A 22,112-nucleotide genomic window follows, 5' to 3' on the forward strand; every position below is an offset into this window, starting at 1 on the left:
GATAACCTCCAACACCACTTTCCTACCTTTTCTCCAGACTCCATGATTCTCTTACTGAATAAAAATCTGTCCATCTCAGCCTTGAATATCTAACCAGCTTTGACAGCTCTCTGCAGCAAAGAATTTCACAGATTGACCACCCTCTGAGAGAAAAAATTCCTCCTCACCTCTGTCTTAAATAGACAACTCCTTACATTGAAATTATGTCCTCTTGTCCTAGACTAACCAAAAAGAGGAAAGAACCGCTCCGCATCTACCCTTTCAAGCCTACTAAGAATCTTGTATGTATCAACAAAAGTCTTCTCATTCTCCTAAACACCAATGAATACAAGGCTGACCTACTCAACCTCTCCTTGTAACAAAATTCCTCCACACTCGGGATCAAATTAGTGCCCTTTATCTGGACTTCCTCCAATGCCAGTATATCTTTCCTTAGACAAGTGGACCAGAACTGTTTGCAGCATTCCAGATGTAGTCTGACCACTGCCTTACATATTTCTAGCTATACCTCCCTGTTTTTATACTCCATTCCCTTTGCAATAAAGGCCAATGTTCCATGTGCCATCCCTATTAATTGCTGAATTTGTATGTTAGCTTTTTGTGATTAATGTATAGGACACCCAAATCACTCTGAGCGACAACTTTTTGCACTCTTTCCCCATTTAAATAATATTCAGTCCTTTTATTCTTCCTGCCAAAGTGCTTAACATTGTGTTCACCCACGTAACATTCGATCTACCAAGTTTTTGCCCACTCACTTAACCTGTCTATGTCCCTTTGTAGGCTCCTTATGTCAATCGCTCGCTACTTGCATTCCCACTTTTTTTTGTCATCTGCAAAACTGGCAATAGTACATTCAGTTCTGTCATCCACATTATTAATACACATTGCAACTAATTGTGGCCCCAGCACTGATCCTTGTGGCACTCCACTAGTTACAGGTTGCTATCCTGAAAATGCTCTCCTTATCCAATTCACTGTCTGCTACTAATTAGCCAGTCCTTTATTAATGCTAAAATACTATTCCATTATCATTGCCTCTTATCTTATTAAGGAGCCTTATGTGTGGCTTCTTAATGAATTACTTTTAGAAATCCAAACCTATTATATCTACTGCATCTCCTTTAACTATCCAGTTTGTTACATCCTCAGTGAACCATAATAAGTTTGTCAGACATGATTTCCCCTCCATGAAGCCATATTGATGCTGTCTGATGAAAATGTCGGTTTTTAATCCACACGTGGTCTGCTGTTATAATACGTTATAGGATTATAATATGTTTTATAATAGACTCAAACATTTAACCAACAACAGCTGTTAAGATAAATGGCCTATAGTCAGTTCTGAGGAAGGGTCACTTGACCTGAAACGTTAACTCTGATTTCTCTCCAGAGATGCTGCCAGACCTATTGAGCTTTTCCAGCAATTTCTGTTTTTGTTTCAGATTTACAGCATCCACAATTCTTTCAGTTTTTATGGCATATAGTCAAGTTTTTATTTTTTGTCAGCTGCCTTTTTTGAATAAGGGCGCTACATTGGCAGTTATCCAATCCTCTAGTTCAAGAATCTAAAGATTTTGGAAGATTACTAACAGTACATCCATTATCTCTGTAGCTAGTTCCTTTAAAGTCCTAGGATGCAATCCTCGAGTTCCAGAGGCCTAATGCTTTTGTCCCACTAGTCTCTCTAGTACTTTTTCTCTAGTGTGTTGATTTCTTCCCTGCCCCCAGTTTGAAATGCTATTAGTATCCTCTTCTGTGAAGATTGATGCAAAGTACTTGTCTAGCTCTTTGCCATTTTCTGGTTCCCAATTATTTCCCCAGCCTTGTTTTCTAAGAGCCCAATGTTCAATGTTGACTCTCTCTTCCTTTATATATATTTGAAGAAGCACTAACAGTCCATTTTCATGTAAGTTGCATTCATTGTTTATTTTGTCACTTTTTCGGACATTGTCGAGTTTTAAAATTTTCCCAATCATTTGATTTAGCACTAATCCTTACCACATTATTTTTTTTAAAATTTCAACTTGACACATCCTTAAGTTTCCTGGGTAACCCTGGTTGGTTTATCCCCTTCCTAGAAAGCTTCCTCCTCAATCGTTTATATCTTTGCTGTGAGACGAGATCTTTTTTAAAAGTCTGGTGCTGTTCATCAACCATATTTTCTGTTAAACCCCTTTCTCAGTCCACTCCAGCCAACTCAAGTGTCATTCCAACGTAATTACCCTTATTTAAGTTTAGTACAACTCAAGTTTCTCACTCTCAAACTGAATGCTAAATTCTAACATGCTATGGTTACTGTTCCCTAGGGAACCTTTTACTTCGGATTATTTATTACACCTGCCTCATTACACATTATAAGGTCCAAAATTGCCTGATCCCTGGTTAGATCCACAACATATCATTCCAGAAATCTATTCCAAATTCATGACATGAATTCATTCTCATGCCTGCCTCTGCTAGCTTTGTTTTTCCAATCTACATGAAGATCAAAGTGACCGATTATTAATGTACTGCCTTCTTAACATGTCCTCATTATTTCCTGAGTTATTCTGAATCCTACAGAATGGCTAATGTTAGGGATCCTATAGACTATTACTCCCACCTATGTGTTCTTCCCCTTTTTAATCCTTGCCACCACCCATAAAGATCCTACATCATCCAATCCAAGATCATTTCTTGTTAATGTACTAATTCCACCTTGGACTAACAAAGCCACCCTACCACCCTTCAATTCCTGCCTGTCCTTTCAAAAGGTCACATATCCTTGACTGTTCAGTTCCCAACTTTGTATCTGTAATAGCTATAAGACCATATTTATTTATCTCTATTTTTGCCATTAATTCATTTATTTTATTCTGAATACTGTGTGCATTCAAGTAAACAGTCATTAATTTTTCCTAATTATCTTTTGCTCCCTCTTTGTCCCTATTTGCTACTTTGTTTTATACTTACGTATTCTTCACCTTTTTTGCCCCCCTCTGGGTATCAAAATATTTAAAATAGTTGCCCTGTAATGCTGCCTTACCCTTTTGATTTGCAAGCCTACACTTCCTCCTGCCAAACACTTCCTTCCCCCAAATTAGTTTACAGCCCTCTCTACAGTCCTAGTTTGATTCGCCAGGATACTGGTCCCAGCACGGTTCAAGTAAAGTTGTCAAACTGGAACAGTTCTTTTCTACCCCAGTACTGACGTCAGTGCCTCAGGAATCAAAACCCATTAACCTCACACCAATCTTCAGACCACGCTCTTAATTTCTTTATTTTATTTGCCCTTACCCAATTTCCCAGTGGAGCAGGTAGTAATCCTGAGATTATAAGTTTGGAGGTCTTGCATTTGAGTTTAGCTCCTAACTGTTCAAAGTCTTTCAGCAGAACTTTCTTTCCAGTCCTTTCAATGTAGTTGGCACCAAAGTGGACAACAACAACTGGATCCCTCCCCTCCCAATCCAAGTTCACCTCCAGCCCTGAGGCAATGCCCTTAACCATGGCACTAGGTGGACAAGACAACCTTTGTGACTCAGGCTCACAGCTCCAGAAAACAGCTTCTACCTCCTGATTACATTGTCCCCTACTCCTACTACATTCCTATTTCTCCCTCCACTTGAATAGCTCCATGTACCACAAAGTCATTGTCAGCTCAATCATCAGCCCTACCGTTCCAACTCTCACCCACACACCTTGCAAGAACCTTGCTACTGTTGCAGAATTGCAGGGACTGAGTTCCTCAAGGAGACCCCTTTGAGCCCCAATAGCTGCCCTCCTAGATCGCAGACCAATTTTGAATTACCTAATGTAATGTGTATGGTTGCCTCCTGGACCAAAGTGTCGGGGTAACTTTCCCCTCCCCAATGGAGTACAATGTCTGCAGTTCAGATTCCAGATCCCCAGCTCCAATCCAAAGTCGCTTGAGCTGCAAACTTGTACTACTAATGTGATCACTATGGATTGCCTTGGTGTTCAGCAGTTCCTGCATGTTGCAGCTGTAACACATCATCCAAACGGCCATCTCTCTCATAATTAATTAAGATATTAATTAAAATCACCATCACATCACTACACATTACACTTTCTTGTATTGTTTCCCTTTTTTAATGCTCTAGCATCAACCTCATAACAAGCTATTTTTGAAAAGAGAAAAAACAGACTGGAGACTTGAACACAAACTGCAGGCCTTATTTTCACTTTTAAGACTGGAATTCTCAACAATCACCTACTTTGTTGAGGCAAAAATTCAACGAAACACCACTCCTCCCTCCTCCACTGATCTCCTTGAGACACTTAACTCCTGCGCTCAATTGTAAGTCATGCTCAAGTGCTCACTCACACTGAGAAGGACACTTATATGTTCTGAAAACAAAGTGCCTATCAGACTCAATAAATGAGGTGCCTGTTTCAGTCAGTTCTTAATTAGGCTGCTTTCACAACACACTATTTAAAAAAAATAATCTGCTCAAAAGATTCTAACTACAGTACTTAAAAACTGTTGATTTCTCTTTAAGCAAATTACAAATTACAATGTACCGAAGAGTAATAGGCCTGTAACTCCATCAGTTTGCTCAGTACTACTTCCCTTGTGATTGTGACTTTGCTCTTTCCTTCCACATCTTGATTTAAGCTATTGCTCATATGATTTTGATGCCCTCTATCCTCAAGACAGAAAGCAAAATATTTGTTCACTTCATCTGTCATTTCCATATTATTTACTATTAACTTCCCATTCTCACTCTCTAGAGGCCCAACACTCACTCACACACAGCTTTTCCAGCAAATTTGTTTTTGTTACTCACTTTACTTATTCTTTTCCTTGTTAAACACCTGTAGAAACTTTTGCTTTTTTTTTGCATTGCTAGCTACCTTCTTCCTCCTAATTTCTTCCTCCTGATTAACCTTTTAGTCACTCTCTGCCACTCTTTATATTCTGACTTATTATCGGGCCTGCCATTCATCTTTGTGCAGTTATGTGCTTTTTTCTTAAGTTTGATGTTTTCCTTGAGTTCTTTAGTTAACCATGGATGATGGGTCCTCCCATTAATTATAGTGGGAATACACTTATTCTGAAAACATCTCCTTAAATGTCTGACCCTTTGTCTCTATTCATCTATCCCCCATCCTAGTATGCTAGTTCACTTCAGCTAGCTCAGCTTTCATATCTGCAGAATTGTCCTATTTGCATTTAAAATACTAGTCTTGGATTGAATCTTCTCCCTTTCAAACTGGGTATAAAATGCTGCTGCTGCTACCCAGGGCAGTCTTAACTTAGTTGTGCACTGTTTTCATAATGATGATGATGCCCAAACAAAATGATGCAATGCCAAATTTTAATATGATTGCATTGCATTTCTAAATAATTATAAGAAAAAGGCTTGTCAAACTTTCTTATGCATATATTATTCCTTTAAGAATTTCGCTAAGACTTTGCACTTTTATTTCCTGGGGGTTGAAAAAAAAAGTGTGTATCCACTGGAAACTCCCATCAACACATCCTCCCTCGATGCCATGGAATTTCAAAAATTTTGCCCTTTGTGTCTTGTTGAGTGATGCATGGCATGCAAAAGTTCCAAGTAATCACCAGTTTCACTCTCTGAAATAAGTATGATTAGGAGAAATGAGATCGAGACCCTGTATAATCCACATCAATTTGCCAAGCCCATCACTGTTTAAATCACACACATCTGTCACAGTTTCATATTTAGTGGAACAGTGAGTCACCACATCTAATGCCACTATTGCATGTTTTACTAATTGACATGCTTAAGGAAAACCATTTTCATTGCAGTATGTTAAATGATGCGCATCCTTCATAGGGGTATGGACTTGTGTAACAACTTGATAGAAGTATATTTAATGACCATGACAAAGCAAACCTTCAAATGAAGGATATAATTTCAATTTTCATTCCTTTTCCTGAAAAGAGCTGCTCTGCCACAGTTGAGTTGCTTGCTATGGAAGTGGCGATGCAACAGTTTTCGGGCTATCATTTTAGGTAACACCCTCAATTATTTGAGTGCAGCCAAACCACAGCTTGTGCCATGTTTTTACCAGATGGCAGGTGAAGGTGGTAAATACAACTCTTCCGCAGCTGAAAATGGGATTGAATTCTATGGTGTTGGTACAATTTTCAACCAATCACCAACTGTCTAGTCCACTAAGCTAACTGCTGCCCCGACCAACTTTAGTGTTACGATTTATTTAAAATGTTAAGCGTAACAAATATATCGTTTGCCAGAATGCTAAAAAAATGTAATTCTGCAACATCTTTTACAGTGTTTCATTGATTTCCTAGTCAATTTTCAAAGCTGAACCAGCTTCAACTTATGGTGTCGCTATACAGTATTCATCGCACTAACACAACCAGCAAAGTTTATGTAAGCTATGCCTTGCATGCAAGCACCAACTGTACATCCTTTTAATAGATAAATCATTAATGCCATAAAAAAACACATAGGTAGTTTGTTTTAGTATATAATTAGCTCATGTTCCCATGACATTGCTTCCTACAAATTGGACATTATGTTGTTATAAGTACCTTTGAAAGTTCTGGAAAGACTTCTGTGACAGATATTTTCAGACAGTAAAGCAACTTTTTGATAGCTTGTTGGGAAACGACAAAGACAAATGTATTTCAAATTCAGGGTCAGCAGTGGACAAATCACAAGTATACAATTCTTAGAAACTTATTCCTGTTACCTATGTCTGCTGTCTTAATGATGCAGTTCTCTCTCTCTCCCTTCTCTATTTATTTTACCACATCTGCCTTTTGCTTCTCTTATTTCTGATTCTTTTTTACTCACTTATTAAGGGTACTGATGACATGACAAATTCTGGCTGGTGGGTTGTCATTGGAGAGACAAAGTGCTTAATATCTTTACATCTTTACCTTTTTTTTCAATTCCTTTGAAATGCAAGTGCACAAAGGAAAGAAGTCTTAAATGTTATAAAGAGTAACATTTTGCTTTTAGTTTAAAAGCACTGAAGAAGGTGGCACGATAGCTCAGTGGTGAGCACTGCTGCCTCACAGAGCCAGGGACCTGGGTTTGATTCCACCTTCGGGCAACTGTCTGTGTGGAGTTTATACGTTCTTTCTGTGTCTGCGTGGGTTTCCTCTGGGTGCTCCGGTTTCCTCCCATAGTCTAAAGATGTGCAGGCTAGGTGGATTGGCCATGCTAAATTGCCCATTGTGTTCAGGGATGTGTAGATTAGGTGGGTTATGGGGGAATGGGTCAGGGTGGGATGTTCTGAGGGTTGGTGTGGACTTGTTGGGCCAAAGGGCCTGTTTCCACACTGTAGGGATTCTATGAAATATTAAATCTATGAACTATGAAAATGAAGAGGTATGTAAATGTTATTATAGAAATGCATGTTATTATGAAGAGATATGGATGAATTATTGCTTTTTGGAAGTTAAACTGCTAAACTGAGTTCAAGAAAGAAAAATAAGTGCACTGTTCAAAATGGAAGCATGTCCAGCAGAATAAGAAAGTGTTATGGTGAAAACTTTAAAGACCAGAAGGTTGACAAGAGTAATATCTAGAATTCAGGAGTGAAGTTATGAGGAGAAATAATACAAATAGGCCTGTTTTCTCTAGAATTTAGAAGGTTAATGGGTGGTCTGATTGAAGTCTGCAAGATATTAAAAAGGAAAAGACAGGGTAGGTAAATTATCCCCATTGGTTGGGAATTCTAGAGCTAGGCAGCATAATCTAAAAATTAGGGCCAGACTATTGAGATATTTGGAAGAACATCCACAAACAAAGGGTGATAAATGTTTGCAACTCTCTTCCATAAATGGCAGTGGATCAGTTGTTAATTTTAAATCTGAGATAGATAAAGTTTTATCAGCAAAGATGTTAAGGGATATGGGTCAAAGGCAGGTATATGGAGTTAGGCCACGGATCAGCCATGATCTCATTGAATGACAGAACAGGTTCAAAGGGCTGAATGGCCTACTCTTGCTCCTGGTTCCTATGTTCCTACATAAAGCTTCACCAACGTTATACTGTCCCAAGCTACTACTGGAATAGATATTTGTGAACATTAGTGAAAACAAATAAAATTGGCACAAATTCAGCAAGATATAGCAAATAAAATCATACAAAAAAATACAGTGCCTGAACCTCCCCAATGTAGTACAAGTAGTCGTGTTGAAACTTTGAGAAATGAATTCATCGAGGTAAGAGCTTTTATCACATTCTTAGTTTGCAAAGGGAGGAGAACGGTACATTCTAGTAACTAATCTAGAGAACACATGTACTCAGCTCCAATTGCTTGATCATGCTATCATACATCTAGATATTGGACAGAAAATGGATTGTACAGAATGAGATCACTTTATGGTAATGACCAGTGAATCTGAGAAATACCTCACACAAATGCACAGAAATATAACATTGCATATTTATAAAGTAGATCTCAAATATAAGATATAATGTTGTAAATATCATAGCTGATAGTATTCTTATCTTATGAGTGAAAACTATTTAGATATAGCCATATACATGTTAACAGAATTAGTCTGACCTGATTTGTGAAAACTACTTAAACAGTGCTTCAAATAAAAGCTTATTCTAGATCTATGACAATTATCGGTAAAATTTCCATGTTGCCAGAAAAAGTTAGTACTTAATTTTCATTTACAGAATCACTGAATTGTTACACAGTGCAGAAGACAGGCAACCAGTCCATGCTGTCTGCACTGTTTCTCCAAATTGTCACTTCACCCAGCACCATTCTCTCACCTTCTTTCCATATTCAGTCCATAGAAATAGAAAGAGCAGGAACAATAATTCCACTTCATAACGTTTCATATGTCAATCTATAGAATTTTCCTTATGTGACCAATTGGACCTCAAATGCATTAATAGCCAGGTTACATTATAAAATAAGATCTAATGTTTTCATATTATGTAAGCTCTTTGCAATTAATTATGTAAATTATTTCAAATTTAAATACACACGTAACAGGAACTGTCAATCATTTTTCAGTGGTGAACACACTTAATGTTTCCTGTATCCACTGAGCATATTGTATTTGCCATAGAGTGATATATAGATAATTTGAAATATGTCACTATTTAGTAAAATATTGGAAAATACTGACATTTGGCATTAAGATAACCCTGTGATTCGAATAATAATGAGCTTCCAATGCTAAAAACCTACCTATTCTTAAATATGCATCAATTTTTGGAAGTAACTGTAGAATATTTCTGATATCAGTTTATAATTTGACAGATGCAGGCAAATAGTTAAATATTTGCATGTTAACCTCATAACTTTTATCAATAGAAATCATTGTTTACATACACAACATGAAAGATTCCATGATATGAACAAATTTTCTATTGCTTTTTCATACAATCCTCATTATTTGTTATATAAACATCATACATATAAACAAATAGTTACAAAACAGTCTAAATTTCTCTTGCTGAATAATATAGATGATGATCTTTAGGGTACAAAGCCAAATAATGTAATTAAATGTATCAAATTCATAAATGTCAAAATTTCACATTAAAATGGGCAATAACTGGTTAGAACATTGGTGTAAGGGTAAGTATTCATGGGTAATGCACACACTCCGCAAACATAGGATTTAGCACTGGCCACTCAGGTTCACTTGAAAAGTGGAATGGATAGACAAGCAGTAACTCAAGACTTCAGCTTCAATGGGATCTATATTTCATAACCAACCTGTTCTTACATGCAAACTGGAAGAAAGAAAGGTCTGAGAGGGAAAAGCTAGTAAAATAATAATGCTACTAGGGGGGAACGCCACCACCTGCAAGTCCAAGCCACTCACCAACCTGACTTGGACATATAGCACCATTCTTCACTGTTGCTGGGTCAAAATCCTGGAATTCCTTCCCTCAGGGCATTGTGGGTCAACCCATTGTATGTGACTGCAGCAGTTCAAGAAGGCAGCTCACCATCACCTTCTCAAGGGCAACTAGGGACTGGCAATAAATGCTGGCCATCATGTAGGACATCTATGTCCCACAAGAAAACAAGAAAAAATGAGTGTGCTGATCAGACTGGATGTCCATTTTGAAGTATAGAAGATGAGTCAGACCAGTGTGTCTCATTGGCCAGATATTTCAGCCTTCTGAGATGGGGGGAGGGGAGGTTTAATATTACTGCTCTCTGCTGATGTATTTGAAGGCAGGGAGAACATAAAAATAAGGTCGAATGCCAGCCCATCCAACTCTCAACCTGACCCCATATTAGGAGACTGGGTAAAGAAGCATATAGCCAAACCACTCTGAAGGTTATGAAGGCCCTCAAGTGGACAATCAAATGCCATCAATCTGCCACAATTTAAGTTTGTGTGGGCGGAGAAGGACATGGTGAAGAGCTTGGCAGTTTCACTGCATGGCTGCTGGTGGGCAAAGAGGGAGACCATACCCTTTGAGGGGTTTGGGGGGAGCTCTGCTGTGCCCATTAGGGACACACACACCCAAACAGTGATCCTCTTTCATATTCCCACCTGACCTCTTTAACCTGACCACACTAGACTCCTTTATCTCAGACTGGAGTATCCCAGCTGTGCCCACCCAAGATCTCTAGACCTACCTGAAACTGGGAAGAAACAGTCACTTTTTACTCAGGACTGCTCGTAGTTACAGCAATAGTCAGTCTTCTCTTCTGACGTTACTAGCTGCTGGGACTACACAGCTGCCAAACAAATTAGTCAGCAGTTCTCTAGGCTGGGATATCCAGTTCCTGACGAGTGAAAACACTACTTTTCATTGGTTAATGATGTCTCCAATAGTAGGGAAGTCAGATTTCAATGTCGGACAGTTGCAGACTGACCAAGGGGGTGGGTAATCAGTAAAATCCATCTCAGGACTATCACCCATCTGTATACTACAGTCAACTATAAGGAGATTCTAATACACCACCATGCGGTTTCCCAAATCTCCTATGAAATGAATTGATGCCAATGGAGCTTTATAATAAATATATCCTTCACTTGAATCATATCATATAACAGTTTGTATCTAGCATCTATAATTTTCTAGTTATCTCAACACAGAAAAGAATGAATCACAGTTCTGGTGTCCTTGTATCTGAGCCCACATGGATGATAACGGAGTCTGGACTTGAAAGAAAGCATTAACAAGCCGATATGGACAACAATTTCTAATGTTGAAAGTGTATTGAATGCTTCTGTGATTGACCCTCTGCATCCCATGGGATTCTGCATCACAAAATACTGTACTTTCTTTATCAGCCATCACACACAGACAACGTGACATCAAAGTTCTCACTGCCGCTGACAATTAAGAATTGACTGGCATGGGGAATTGTGGGATTAAATTTGTGACCCATGAGTCTGTGGTGCACGGAATTGGGAAGAAAGTAGACTCTGAAATAGACATAGTAAGAACTGTCGATGCTGGAGTCTGAGATAACACAGTGTGGAGCTAGAGGAACACAGCAGGTCAGGCAGCATCAGAGGAGCAGGAAAGTTGACGTTTCAGGTCAGGATCCTTCTTCAGAAATGGGGGAGGGGGAAAGGGAACTCAGAACTAAATAGAGAGAGAAGGGGTTGGGCTGGGGAAGGTAGGTGGGATGGTGATAGGTGAGTGCAGGTAGGCAGTGGTGGGGATTGGTCAATGAGGTGGGAGGAGCGGATAAGTGGGAGAGAAGACGGACAGGTCAAGGACGTGGGGATGAGAGGAACGGTTGGTCATGGGATGAGGCTGGGGCTGGGGAGATTTTGAAGCTGGTAAAATCCACATTGAGACCATTGGGCTGTAGGCTTCCAAGGCAGAATATGAGGTGTTGTTCCTCCAGTTTCCGCATGGCATCATTGTGACACTGGAGGAGGCCCAGGATGGACATGTCACCCAGGGATTGGGAGGGGGAGTTGAAGTGGTTCGCGACTGGAAGGTGTTGTCATTTGTCGCGAACCTAGCGCAGGTGCTCTACAAAGCGGTCTCTGAGACTCTGAGCCTCCTCAACATCGGTGAAACCAAGCGGAGGTTCGGAGACCACTTTGTAGAGCACCTGCGCTCTGTTCGCAACAAACGACAACACCTTCCAGTCATGAACCACTTCAACTCCCCCTCCCACTCCCTGGATGACATGTCCATCTTGGGCCTCCTCCAGTGCCACAACGACGCCACCCGAAAACTGGAGGAGCAGCACCTCATATTCCGCCTGGGGAGCCTACAACCCAATGGTCTCAATGTGGACTTTACTAGTTTCAAAATCTCCCCAGCCCATGACCAACGCTCCCTCTCATCCCCGCCTCCTTGACCTGTCCGTCTTCTCTCCCACCTATCCGCTCCTCCCACCTCACTGACCAATCCCCACCACTGCCTACCTGCACTCACCTATCACCATCCCACCCACCTTCCCCAGCCCTATCCCCCTCTCTATTTATTTCAGAGTCCCCTTTACCGTCCCCCATTTCTGAAGAAGGATCCTGACCCGAAACGTCAACTTTCCTGCTCCTCTGATGCTGCCTGGCCTGCTGTGTTCCTCCAGCTCTAAACTGTGTAGACTATTAAATAGATGGCCTTCTAGTTAAAAAAAAATAACTGCTGCTTTATTCCTTTGATTGTGGTTCAGTGATACAGGAGCGGAGTTTGGAGGTGGGGTCACTGAGGAAATTTTTCACTTTCTCGTCTTTTGAAACAATTAATTTTACCAGCCCTCAGGTGGTGGGAATGGAAGATGAGAGTGCAATAAAATAACGGAGAGCCAGCATCAGGAAGGATGTCTATTGCTGGCCTGCTCCCAGAGTCTGTGAGGCAGATTGATTGCCCTTTCTACAGAGCTCTCAGCACTTTGATGATGACAGAGAGGGTCTCATCTGCGACAGATGCGGAAGGGAGGTACATTGGAGCCGGAGATGCCAGGCTCCTTAAAGGAGGCCATGGGCACAAAAAAATTCCCATGGAGAGATTCGCCCTGCAAATGGCATGGTCTAATGATGTCAGTTATCATGAATTATAATTTTGACTTTTTTGTCTGAGGCACCTCCATAATGAGGCACCCCCATAATGAGGCACCCCTCAGCTTGCAATCAGTGCCCACCTCTCCTCGTGCTGTAGCTAAGGCCTCAGAACTGCTAGCCCTTTGACTGGATGTCAGACCAATTAGGAACTTGCTTCCTGTTAAATGACTGAGCCGGTCCCCGCTTCCAGGAAGTGCAGACTCAGGGTCATCTCTTATTTGCATGGCATGGCCCAGAAGCCCATGGTAAAATGTGTCTCAATATGACGGTGTTCTGCACATTCAATTATCCTCTGCCAAAACTTTTAGTATTGCCTGTTATTTGATAGGAATAGATTCTTAAGACAGATTTCTTTTTAAAGTTTCAGAAGACGACGTATTCGCTGGAATGTACTGGAGTAAGACGATTTCAATCTTGATGCTTCTGATAAGGGTTCTGGTGTGCCATGAAAAGAAAAATAAAGAACTCTCTCCTGAAAAGAACTTCAAACCATCTCTCTCTGAAATTAAATAATTTAATGTTGAAATGTTTGCTCTTACCACATACATAGATGACACTGAGATACTTCTGCATTCCAGGAAAACAAGGGTCTCCAAAATAGTGGCTACTAGCGATAATTTTACAGTTTTGTTTACCGTAACAAGTTGTAGATACAACTTCCAGGGCAGTGTGTGATAAACATTCTGCAACACAAAGGAAAAGGATATGTATTAAAAGCACATTAACCACACAAATATGATATGCTCAAAAATAGCAACCTGGAGGTGCATTTAAACCTCTACATGAAATCAATACATTTGGTAATTCATACATCAGTACTAGAAAATAAATAAAGTTGTCATTTTGTTGTAAAAATTGAATTGGTTTAATAATGTCCTTCAGAAACTGAAGTATGACATACCAACTTAATCTGACCTACGCCTGACTCGTTTGCACTGGACAATGTACACATTAATGCACTTTCAAACAGCCACTCAATTGTCTAACTAGCTATTGGCAATGCAAGTTGTCTCGTCAATGTCACCACTATTGAGTGGAGAGAAAAAAGCCTAAATCAGTCAAGTTTCTGATCATACCTTCATATTTTCTAGGCTTTTGTACCCAATGCTTTTTGAAGTAAGAAAACAAATATGTGCATAATTTTCTTCAGCCTGCTGTGATTTAAGAAAGTTGGGAAAATAAGGTTAGAATGAAAAAAAAACAGAATCACAACATTTAGAAAATGTTTTCCAATGTTATCCTTAACCTTTAAATAGCATCTTCAGAATGTCACTACTGACTGGCAGCTACCACTCTTTCCAGGGGTTGGTTTGTTCAGTTGGCTGGACAATTGATTTTTTTTGATGTGGAGTGATACCAGCAGCATAGGTTCAATTCCCACACAGGCTGAGGTTACCATGAAGGACTCCTCTTCTTAATCTCTCTCCTTGCCTGAAGTATTTGGTGATCCTCAGGTTAAACCACCACCAATCATCCCACCCTGATGAGAGAGAAGCCCTACGATCTAGTAAGATGCTGGCAACATTTACTTTACTTTATTTGCATCTCATTAGTAACCCAGCTCGCCTTATTTGTAAGCCACTTCCAATTCTCTTCTCCTTCCCCAAAAATATTGCATGGCACAAATTCCTGACATTTAATTGGCAACAAAGAAACTAAAGAACTGTGGATGCTGGAAATCAGAAAGAAAAACAGAAATTGCTGGATAGACTCAGCAGATCTGGCAGCATCTGTGGAGAGAAAGCAGAGTTAATGTTTCAGGTCCAGTGACCTTTCTTCAGAACTTAAGGAAGGTTGAAACGTTAACTCTGCTTTCTCTCCACTGATGCTGCCAGACCTGCTGAGTTTTTCCAGCCATTTCTGGTTTTGTGTACGTAATTGGCAACTGCAAATTGCCAATTGCTTGTTTCGGTTTTCATTTAACTGTGTCTGCCGCACAATATCTCTACAGACTCTATGGTCAGCATTGAGCACAAAGCTTTGTCCACGCAAATCAACAGCAACAAGCCACCAGCCTCTCCACATCATTATGCCTGCTCTTGGATCAACTCTTTCACCTCTTCAACACTTCCCTTTGGAAACTTATGACTTGCATGCTTCTGCCAAGTTGCTTTGCACAGAGTGACACGCATATATTCTACACATTTACCAAGGATGCATTTAAGGCTCTTAGCTTGAGTTCTTGGTGCCCACTCATTTCACGTTTCCTTGGGTGATACAAGAGTTGTAATGGTTTTAGGCATGCAGGTAAGTTACAGGTGCCAACAACTTCAGCTTGCATGGCTTTCTAGCACAGAGGGAGAAGCAGGCAGCTTGTCTCAGTGGTGAGCAGTGAACAGTCAAGGGAGTGGACGTGCCACTGTACAATAGTGGACTACATCATTGTCATACCTGCAGCAGGTGCCAGCAACTTACTTAGCAAAATCATTGCTTGAGCATCAAGCAAATGGCTACGTGTGAATATCAAAGAACAGCAGGGATCAAAGAGGAATACAGCTGGTCAGGAGGTACTGCCACAAGTAATCAACAGACATTTCCAATTACATCATGGGGTAGAGCGTTCACCATTGTCGGTCAAGCTGTTGGTCTTACCAGAATCTAGGCAGTTATGACCTTGCACTCTGGGGACTGGGTCATGGTCAGTCCTGCAATTCATGTGGACTAGTCTTGGAATTACAGTTAGGTCAGTCAGGGTGCCAAGGAGACAACAATCCAGGAAGTGTTTGGTTGGGCTGTCCTATCAAGTCAGTCTGGGGAGTAGTGGTTGGGGACACATGGTCTGTCATGGGGTTTGTTCAATAACAGGCAGGGAGCTCATCAGGGAACAATCTCATGGAGTTCTGAGAAAATCAGGCAACTCAGATCTTCGGGTTGGGGTTCCTTGCACTAGGCCAGTGAGGGAACGATTAGAATGCAAATGGGCAATTCTAGATGGAAGGGTGGGATATTGTAGACCATAGCAGGAGACTGGTAGCTCCAGGAGGGATTTTTCCCCACAGGTCACTATCACTTGGCTTCTCGATTAGACGGTGTAGGATCATCAATTGCAAGGCAATTTGCCAAGTCGGGGGCTCTGTCTCAAGTGAACATGGAGGTGGAGCCTGCAATTCACTCACAAGAACAAAAAGTTGGAGCCTTGCCATGTCTGATCAAAAGTCAGACTGGACAATAGGTGGACATAATCATGGGCACTATGTGCCAAATGAGCTGAGTGAGTTCTTGTTTGTTTCCTTAGGGGTGATGTAAAACCTTTTGGATTTAAGGCCCTGTTTGGGGCACTTGCAGTAATCATGCCTCCACAGATTCAGTAAAATCCATCTATCTGGTTTCAAATTTGCATTTCATCAGCAGGCCATTCATTCTCCAACTTATACTTTGCCCTATAGTCACATTAAATATTATGACCTCAAGCAATCAGGTCCAATCAAACGTGCATGCTAGTTGTCTTCTTGTCATATCAGCTAAGCAAATGCAACCAGCCAAAAATACTTTAAAAGCGTCACCTAGTCTTCCACAACTAGAATTGGAAGATGTCAATTTGCACCTGCCACACTCACACACTGAACTGGAAGTATGTAAGTTTACAAGCTGCAATGTGGAAGGGTAGCCTTTTCTTCAGAGGGTTTATCATGCTGGCTTACTGGTAGAAATTTGCTCCTCCAATGTAGCAGGAAAACCTTGATTGTGCAATGTACAGGGGACATACCTCACAGCTTGTTACTAAAAGCATGGCACTGTCATTTCAATGACATACTGGAAAACGCAGAGGTTTCTGCCTCCTTCCAGGGTCCTCAGGCCATACAAGGACAGCTGTTAGGAAGCAAAGGACATCCCCTACAAACATGGCTCAAGACACTTTTGTGAAAACCTCGAATTGACACAGAACAAAGATATATTGGATGACGATGAATCTACATGTGGAATACTGTGTAGCTTTGATTCCTGTTTTAAGAAAGGATATACTGGCATTGGAGAAGGTTCAAAAGAGATTAATTTGATTGATTCCTGGAATGAAGGTGTTGACTTATCAAAAACAGCTAAACTGGTTAGGCCTGTATTCATTACAGTTTGGAGAATGAAGGGTTATCTTATTGAAACATACATGATTCTGAGGGGGCTGGCCAGGGTAGATTTTGAGATGATGTTTTCATTCATGGGGAACTAAAGTACATAGTTCCAGAATGAGGTGAAACACAATGAGAACTGAGCTGCAAATAAATTTCTTCTCCCAAAGGTAGGGGTTGCCTGGAATTCTCGACCCTGGAGAGTTGTAGAGGCTAGATATCTAAAAATATTTAAAGGGGATGTAGATTTTTGAAATATTGGAGGTTGTCATTTATGACGAATAGGCATAAAGAGGAGTTGAGACCTGGAGCAGATTGTCCATGATCTTCTTGAATAGTGGGGTAGGCTTGAAGGGCCTAATGGCCTTCTCCTGCTCCTATTTCTTCTGTTCTTTGTTCTTATTTCAGTTCCAGTAGCTAGAGTTCTGCTGAAATGCATTATCTTGTGCACGACTATCTAATAACAGTGAATAGGTTTGATCTTAAGCATAACGCAGCTTTGTCCAGCCTCTAGGTTGCTGCTACATTTAATGCTATAGGCCATTATAAGTAATGGATGCTCATTGAAAAACAGCTTGCATCTATTATGAGTACATTAAGTCCCTGCTGCATTTGTTAATGGCAAATGGCAAGTATAGATGTAACTGTTAGTTCTTTTTTAAATTCTAAGTTCAACATTCAATCCAACTGTAATTTTGTTTATAAAATACAATACTCCAAAGTTCTGGCATCTTTATAATCACAATGCTTTCCCTCTTTTTAATGTTAGACTGAATCTGTACTCCAGGTTATATTTGACCCTGAAATCTATTGTCTGGAAACAAAAGCAAACAAATTAGAGACTTTTTCAGCCTCAAGGCACATCAGATTTTCCATCACTCTGTTAATTAAAACATGCCATTTCCTCAGGAATTCATCAAATATCTATCGGATTTGACTTCTAACTAAAGTCAAGCTTTTGACATTGTCATTTTGACATTGACAGTGTTAGCTCAGCACCACAATTTTTAAAAAAGTTGTTACAATGATCCTGAATTCCTCACTTGGAGTTACTGTATTCACATCAGATTACCATTCTGATCAACCCTAAATTTCAAAGGAAGCATCTTTAGCCTTGAGTAATTAGGAACATTTATTATCCTAGTGGCCTTAGCAATAGCTGTCCCAGCTTTGAATTTGTGCACTGAAAGTCATCCTTTTTCACAACTACATAGGTCCATGGTTAGTTTATAAAACTTGAGTAACATCTTTGCTTGCTCTAACTTACGAAATGCACATATTACGCGGCAAGGATTTTTGTATCCAATCATGCTACTGCCCATAAATCGAAAAAAAACTACAGCAGTCTCAGTCCATTTCAGCTTAAAACAAACAGTGAGATCACTTCTGCTTCTATTATACATAAACCACATTATAACTGTGACCAATGTAAAACAAATCTTTTAAAACTTCAAGATGATATAAAAATTGATTATTCTATTAACTTTTTGATGACATTAAAAACTTGATTATCATTTGGATACACTGCCCTAGACCTTGCCTAAGCCTAATCATGATATAAATCATATCTACTAAACCTCATCATGAGTACTGGTTTTCATGTTCACTTGGCCATAGAATGAGTGTGCAACATAGTGTCATACAGATATATAGCATAGAAGCAAATCCAACTTGTCCATGCCAACCAGATATCCTTTAGAAATCTAGTCCCATTTGCCAGCATTTGGCTCATATCCCTCTAAACCCCTCCTATTCATATGCTGATCCAGATGCCTTTTAAATGTTGTAATCGTACCAGCCTCCACCACGTCCTCTGGCACCTCATTTCATAAACGTACCATCCTCTGTGTGAAAAAGTTGCCCCTTAGGTCGCTCATGTGTCTTTCCCTTCTGCCCTTAAACCTATGCCTCTAACATGTGCTTGTCACTTTCATTACTGTTGCCTGTAGCTTGCTGATTTCTGCTGTGAGCCTCACCAACTCATCTAAGTAAATTAAATCAGGTTCTCCTACATATTTATGAAATACAACATTAATTTTAAAATTGCAAAGCTCTGAAAAAATGTTAAAGTGCCTAACTATCCCTTTTAATCAACCTCCAGTCAGTATTCTATTGTATGAATGGAAGAGTTATTTGAACCATTAGGTAATATTTATAAGAAATATTTTCTCCAGGTAGGTTAACGGCTTAACCACAACTTCAGTTGTACAACAAATACTTTTCAATGGCATTCTTGACTGGAATAGATGTCTAATAATGACCTACAATCACATAGCCCTTATTACCTTTGGATATATGCTTTAAAGGGCGGAGAATCTGCAGTTTTTAGTGCACTCCCATTGTATCTCTGATGAGAATATGCTGGAATGACTGAACAATTGTCTGAGACTCTTTCATAGGAATCTACTGCGATAGTCTGTTGGAAATGGAGAGTGAAATACACTACACATATCTTGCCTTTAAGACAGTTCAACTTCAAGAACCTGTGCTGAAAGCATACAATATTGCGACTCTTCCTGCTAGTAAGGTCAGCTGTGCGTTTGCAATATGCATATATGGGGCTGAATGTTTTGGCTAAGTCTGAGTTTTGTCAAGTTTTTTGGAGGACTTATTGCTGCGATATTTAATGAGTTCTCTCACTGCATCTTACCAAACCTGCCTCAGTAGTTACCTAACAGGCCACTATGGTATTTCTCACATTCGATTTCTGCCCAGTTTTGCCACACGCCACTCCTGAAACAACTCAGCACACAGCAAATATCCTGGAATTCGCTGACATCCCTTGTGCCTGTGACATTTTTATAATCTGTTTGCACACCGGGACAAGCACGGTCATTCCAGAGCTGCCCTGCATTGATGCTGGCATTTGCCCTGGTCATGGCAGGCAAGGGAAATTTGATGGCCTACTTTGTGGGCAGGTTTGTTGTAATTGGCTTGCTTCATAATCTGATAAAGTGTTTTACATGCTGAAAGGCTGTTTGCCCTTGCTGGAGAGTGTAGAATTTGGGTTAACAGCCTCAGTATAAGATCTGAGGTTAGGACTCGCTCAAAAGTTTATGAATCTTTGGAACTCCCTTTTGCAGAGAACTTTCAACACTCAGCTATTCAAGACTGAGATCAATATATTTTTTGGACATGGAGGGAATCAAGGGACATAGACATAGGGCAAGAAAAGGTCATGGTGAGGTAGGAGATTATGCACATTGAATGGCTGAGCAGGTTTGAGGACCCTTATAGCTTTCTCCTGCTTCTATTTCTTCAGCCCTTAAAGTACCCACATACAGGAAGGGAAATGTCTTAAAAAGGACAAGATATCAGGACTGCCATTAGTCAGCAGCAACAATCTAGATTAAAGCAATTTTTTTTTTGTTGTCTTAAGTGAAGGCTATCAAGGTGTGGAACAATTTGTGATGCAGAAAGACCTAAAAGGAAATGGTACAAACATGTGACTTCTATGGATTTGAAATAAACAGTGTGGATACCTCCTTCGAATTTGTCCTTTCAGGGACAAGATAAATAAAAGCAGAAAATTTCCATTGTTCGAGATAACGTAAGTATTGTGTTTTCTCAAATCATTTTGAAAGCGTTCTACCTCTGTAAAACAAATGACGTCCATTTCTTATTTACCCTGGTCTTAGTTTTTTGTTCCATGCCACATGGAAATTTATAGATTTCAAAACAATGGGAAGGCAGATAACCAGGCTAATCTCCGTATGCCTGATTGCTGAGAGACACTGGTTCAATTGGTTTCAACTGGTTCACTGGTTTTAATTCCTAGTAAGGGATCATTAGAAGAATCAGCTTGTCATTTTTCATATCCTGCTGATAACTATCAATTGATAGATACCATAGATTTTACATAAAAACGTTAGTTAGCAACTAATTAATCAAAAATTCAAGATAAATATCTTAAGGCTAATTGACAAAATTGACAGTATGTAAATTTTAAGTGGGGCTAGGCATCATTAATGTATTCCAATTACTCATTTAAGGCAGTCTTAGGACAGTGAATGCCTATATATGGTGTGAATGCATGGCTATTGGACTATGTAACCCATTATATCATTAAAGTCTGATAAAGGCATGATTTGTTTGTCAAGGGGCATTGGAGTGTAGATAATTGCTTCTGCTGTTACAATTCTTTTGATAGTTTAGGTAAGACTTCATCTGTTAGTATTTTGATTTGTCTTTCCTTTTCCCATACTTTTATTGAGGCAACAAATCATGCCATCGGGGGGAGCAAATTATTGCAGATGTTGGAATCTGTACTGAAAACAAAAGAATGCTGAAAATCACAGCAGGTCAGGCAGCATCCACGGACAGAAAGCAAGCTAATGTTTCGAGTCTAGATGACTCTTCATCAGAACTGATATGAAGAGTGGTGAGGGCAGCATTTATGCAATAGTGAGGGTGGGGGGGTGGAGTGCTGGGGGAGAAAGGCTGTTGATAGTTCAGATTAAATGATTGAAATGTGAAAATGGCAGAACAATGGTGGGTCTAAGTGCCAGACTGGAAAGAACAGACAGTTCCACAGTGGTGGGGGTAGGGGAGAGATGGCATGGTGATAGAGAATGTAACAAGTAAAGCTAAAAGAAATGGAAGGAGTGGGAGTGGGTTCATAATTTGAAAGTGTTGAACTCAATATTAAGTCCAGAAGGTTGTAAGGTGCCTAGTCTGAAAAATGAGATGATGTTCTTCTGGTTTGCACTGTGATTCACTGGAGCACTGCAGCATGCTGGGGTGAGTGAAGGGGCATGCGAGCAGGATGCTGTCTTAAAATGACCGGCTATGGGAAGGTTGGGATCATGCTTGCAGAACACTGGGGGTGTTCTGCAAAGTGGTCACCCAGTCTGCTTTTGGTTTCTCCAATGTACAGAATGGCCACATTGGGTTTAGCGAATACAATACACAAGAATGGAGGAGGTACAGGTGAAATGCTACTGCACCTGGAAAGGCCCTTACAACCTTCTGGACTTTTGGTGACTGCTGGCTAAAATGGAAGTCCATTGAAGCAAGCTGCAAGCTGGATTGCCAGACAGTCGTTCAGAATTTCGTGTTAGGAATTGCTCGCTGTCCAG

General features: G+C 40.1%; 1 protein-coding gene across 4 annotated transcripts in view; it reads right to left on the minus strand.

The window, feature by feature from the left end:
* The window catches only part of eva1c (eva-1 homolog C (C. elegans)), a 124,374-nt gene that overhangs the window by 20,546 nt on the left and 81,716 nt on the right, over nucleotides 1–22,112 (minus strand). For all 4 annotated transcript variants that reach the window (XM_048603269.1, XM_048603270.1, XM_048603271.1 and 1 more), the window contains exon 6: nucleotides 13,510–13,653. In XM_048603269.1, coding sequence (XP_048459226.1) covers nucleotides 13,510–13,653 — 144 coding nt within the window. The remainder of the gene's footprint in view (nucleotides 1–13,509; nucleotides 13,654–22,112) is intronic.

The sequence above is a fragment of the Rhincodon typus genome, chromosome 11 (assembly GCF_021869965.1).
Source record: "Rhincodon typus isolate 14 chromosome 11, sRhiTyp1.1, whole genome shotgun sequence".
In the NCBI taxonomy this organism is placed as follows: Eukaryota; Metazoa; Chordata; class Chondrichthyes; order Orectolobiformes; family Rhincodontidae; genus Rhincodon; species Rhincodon typus.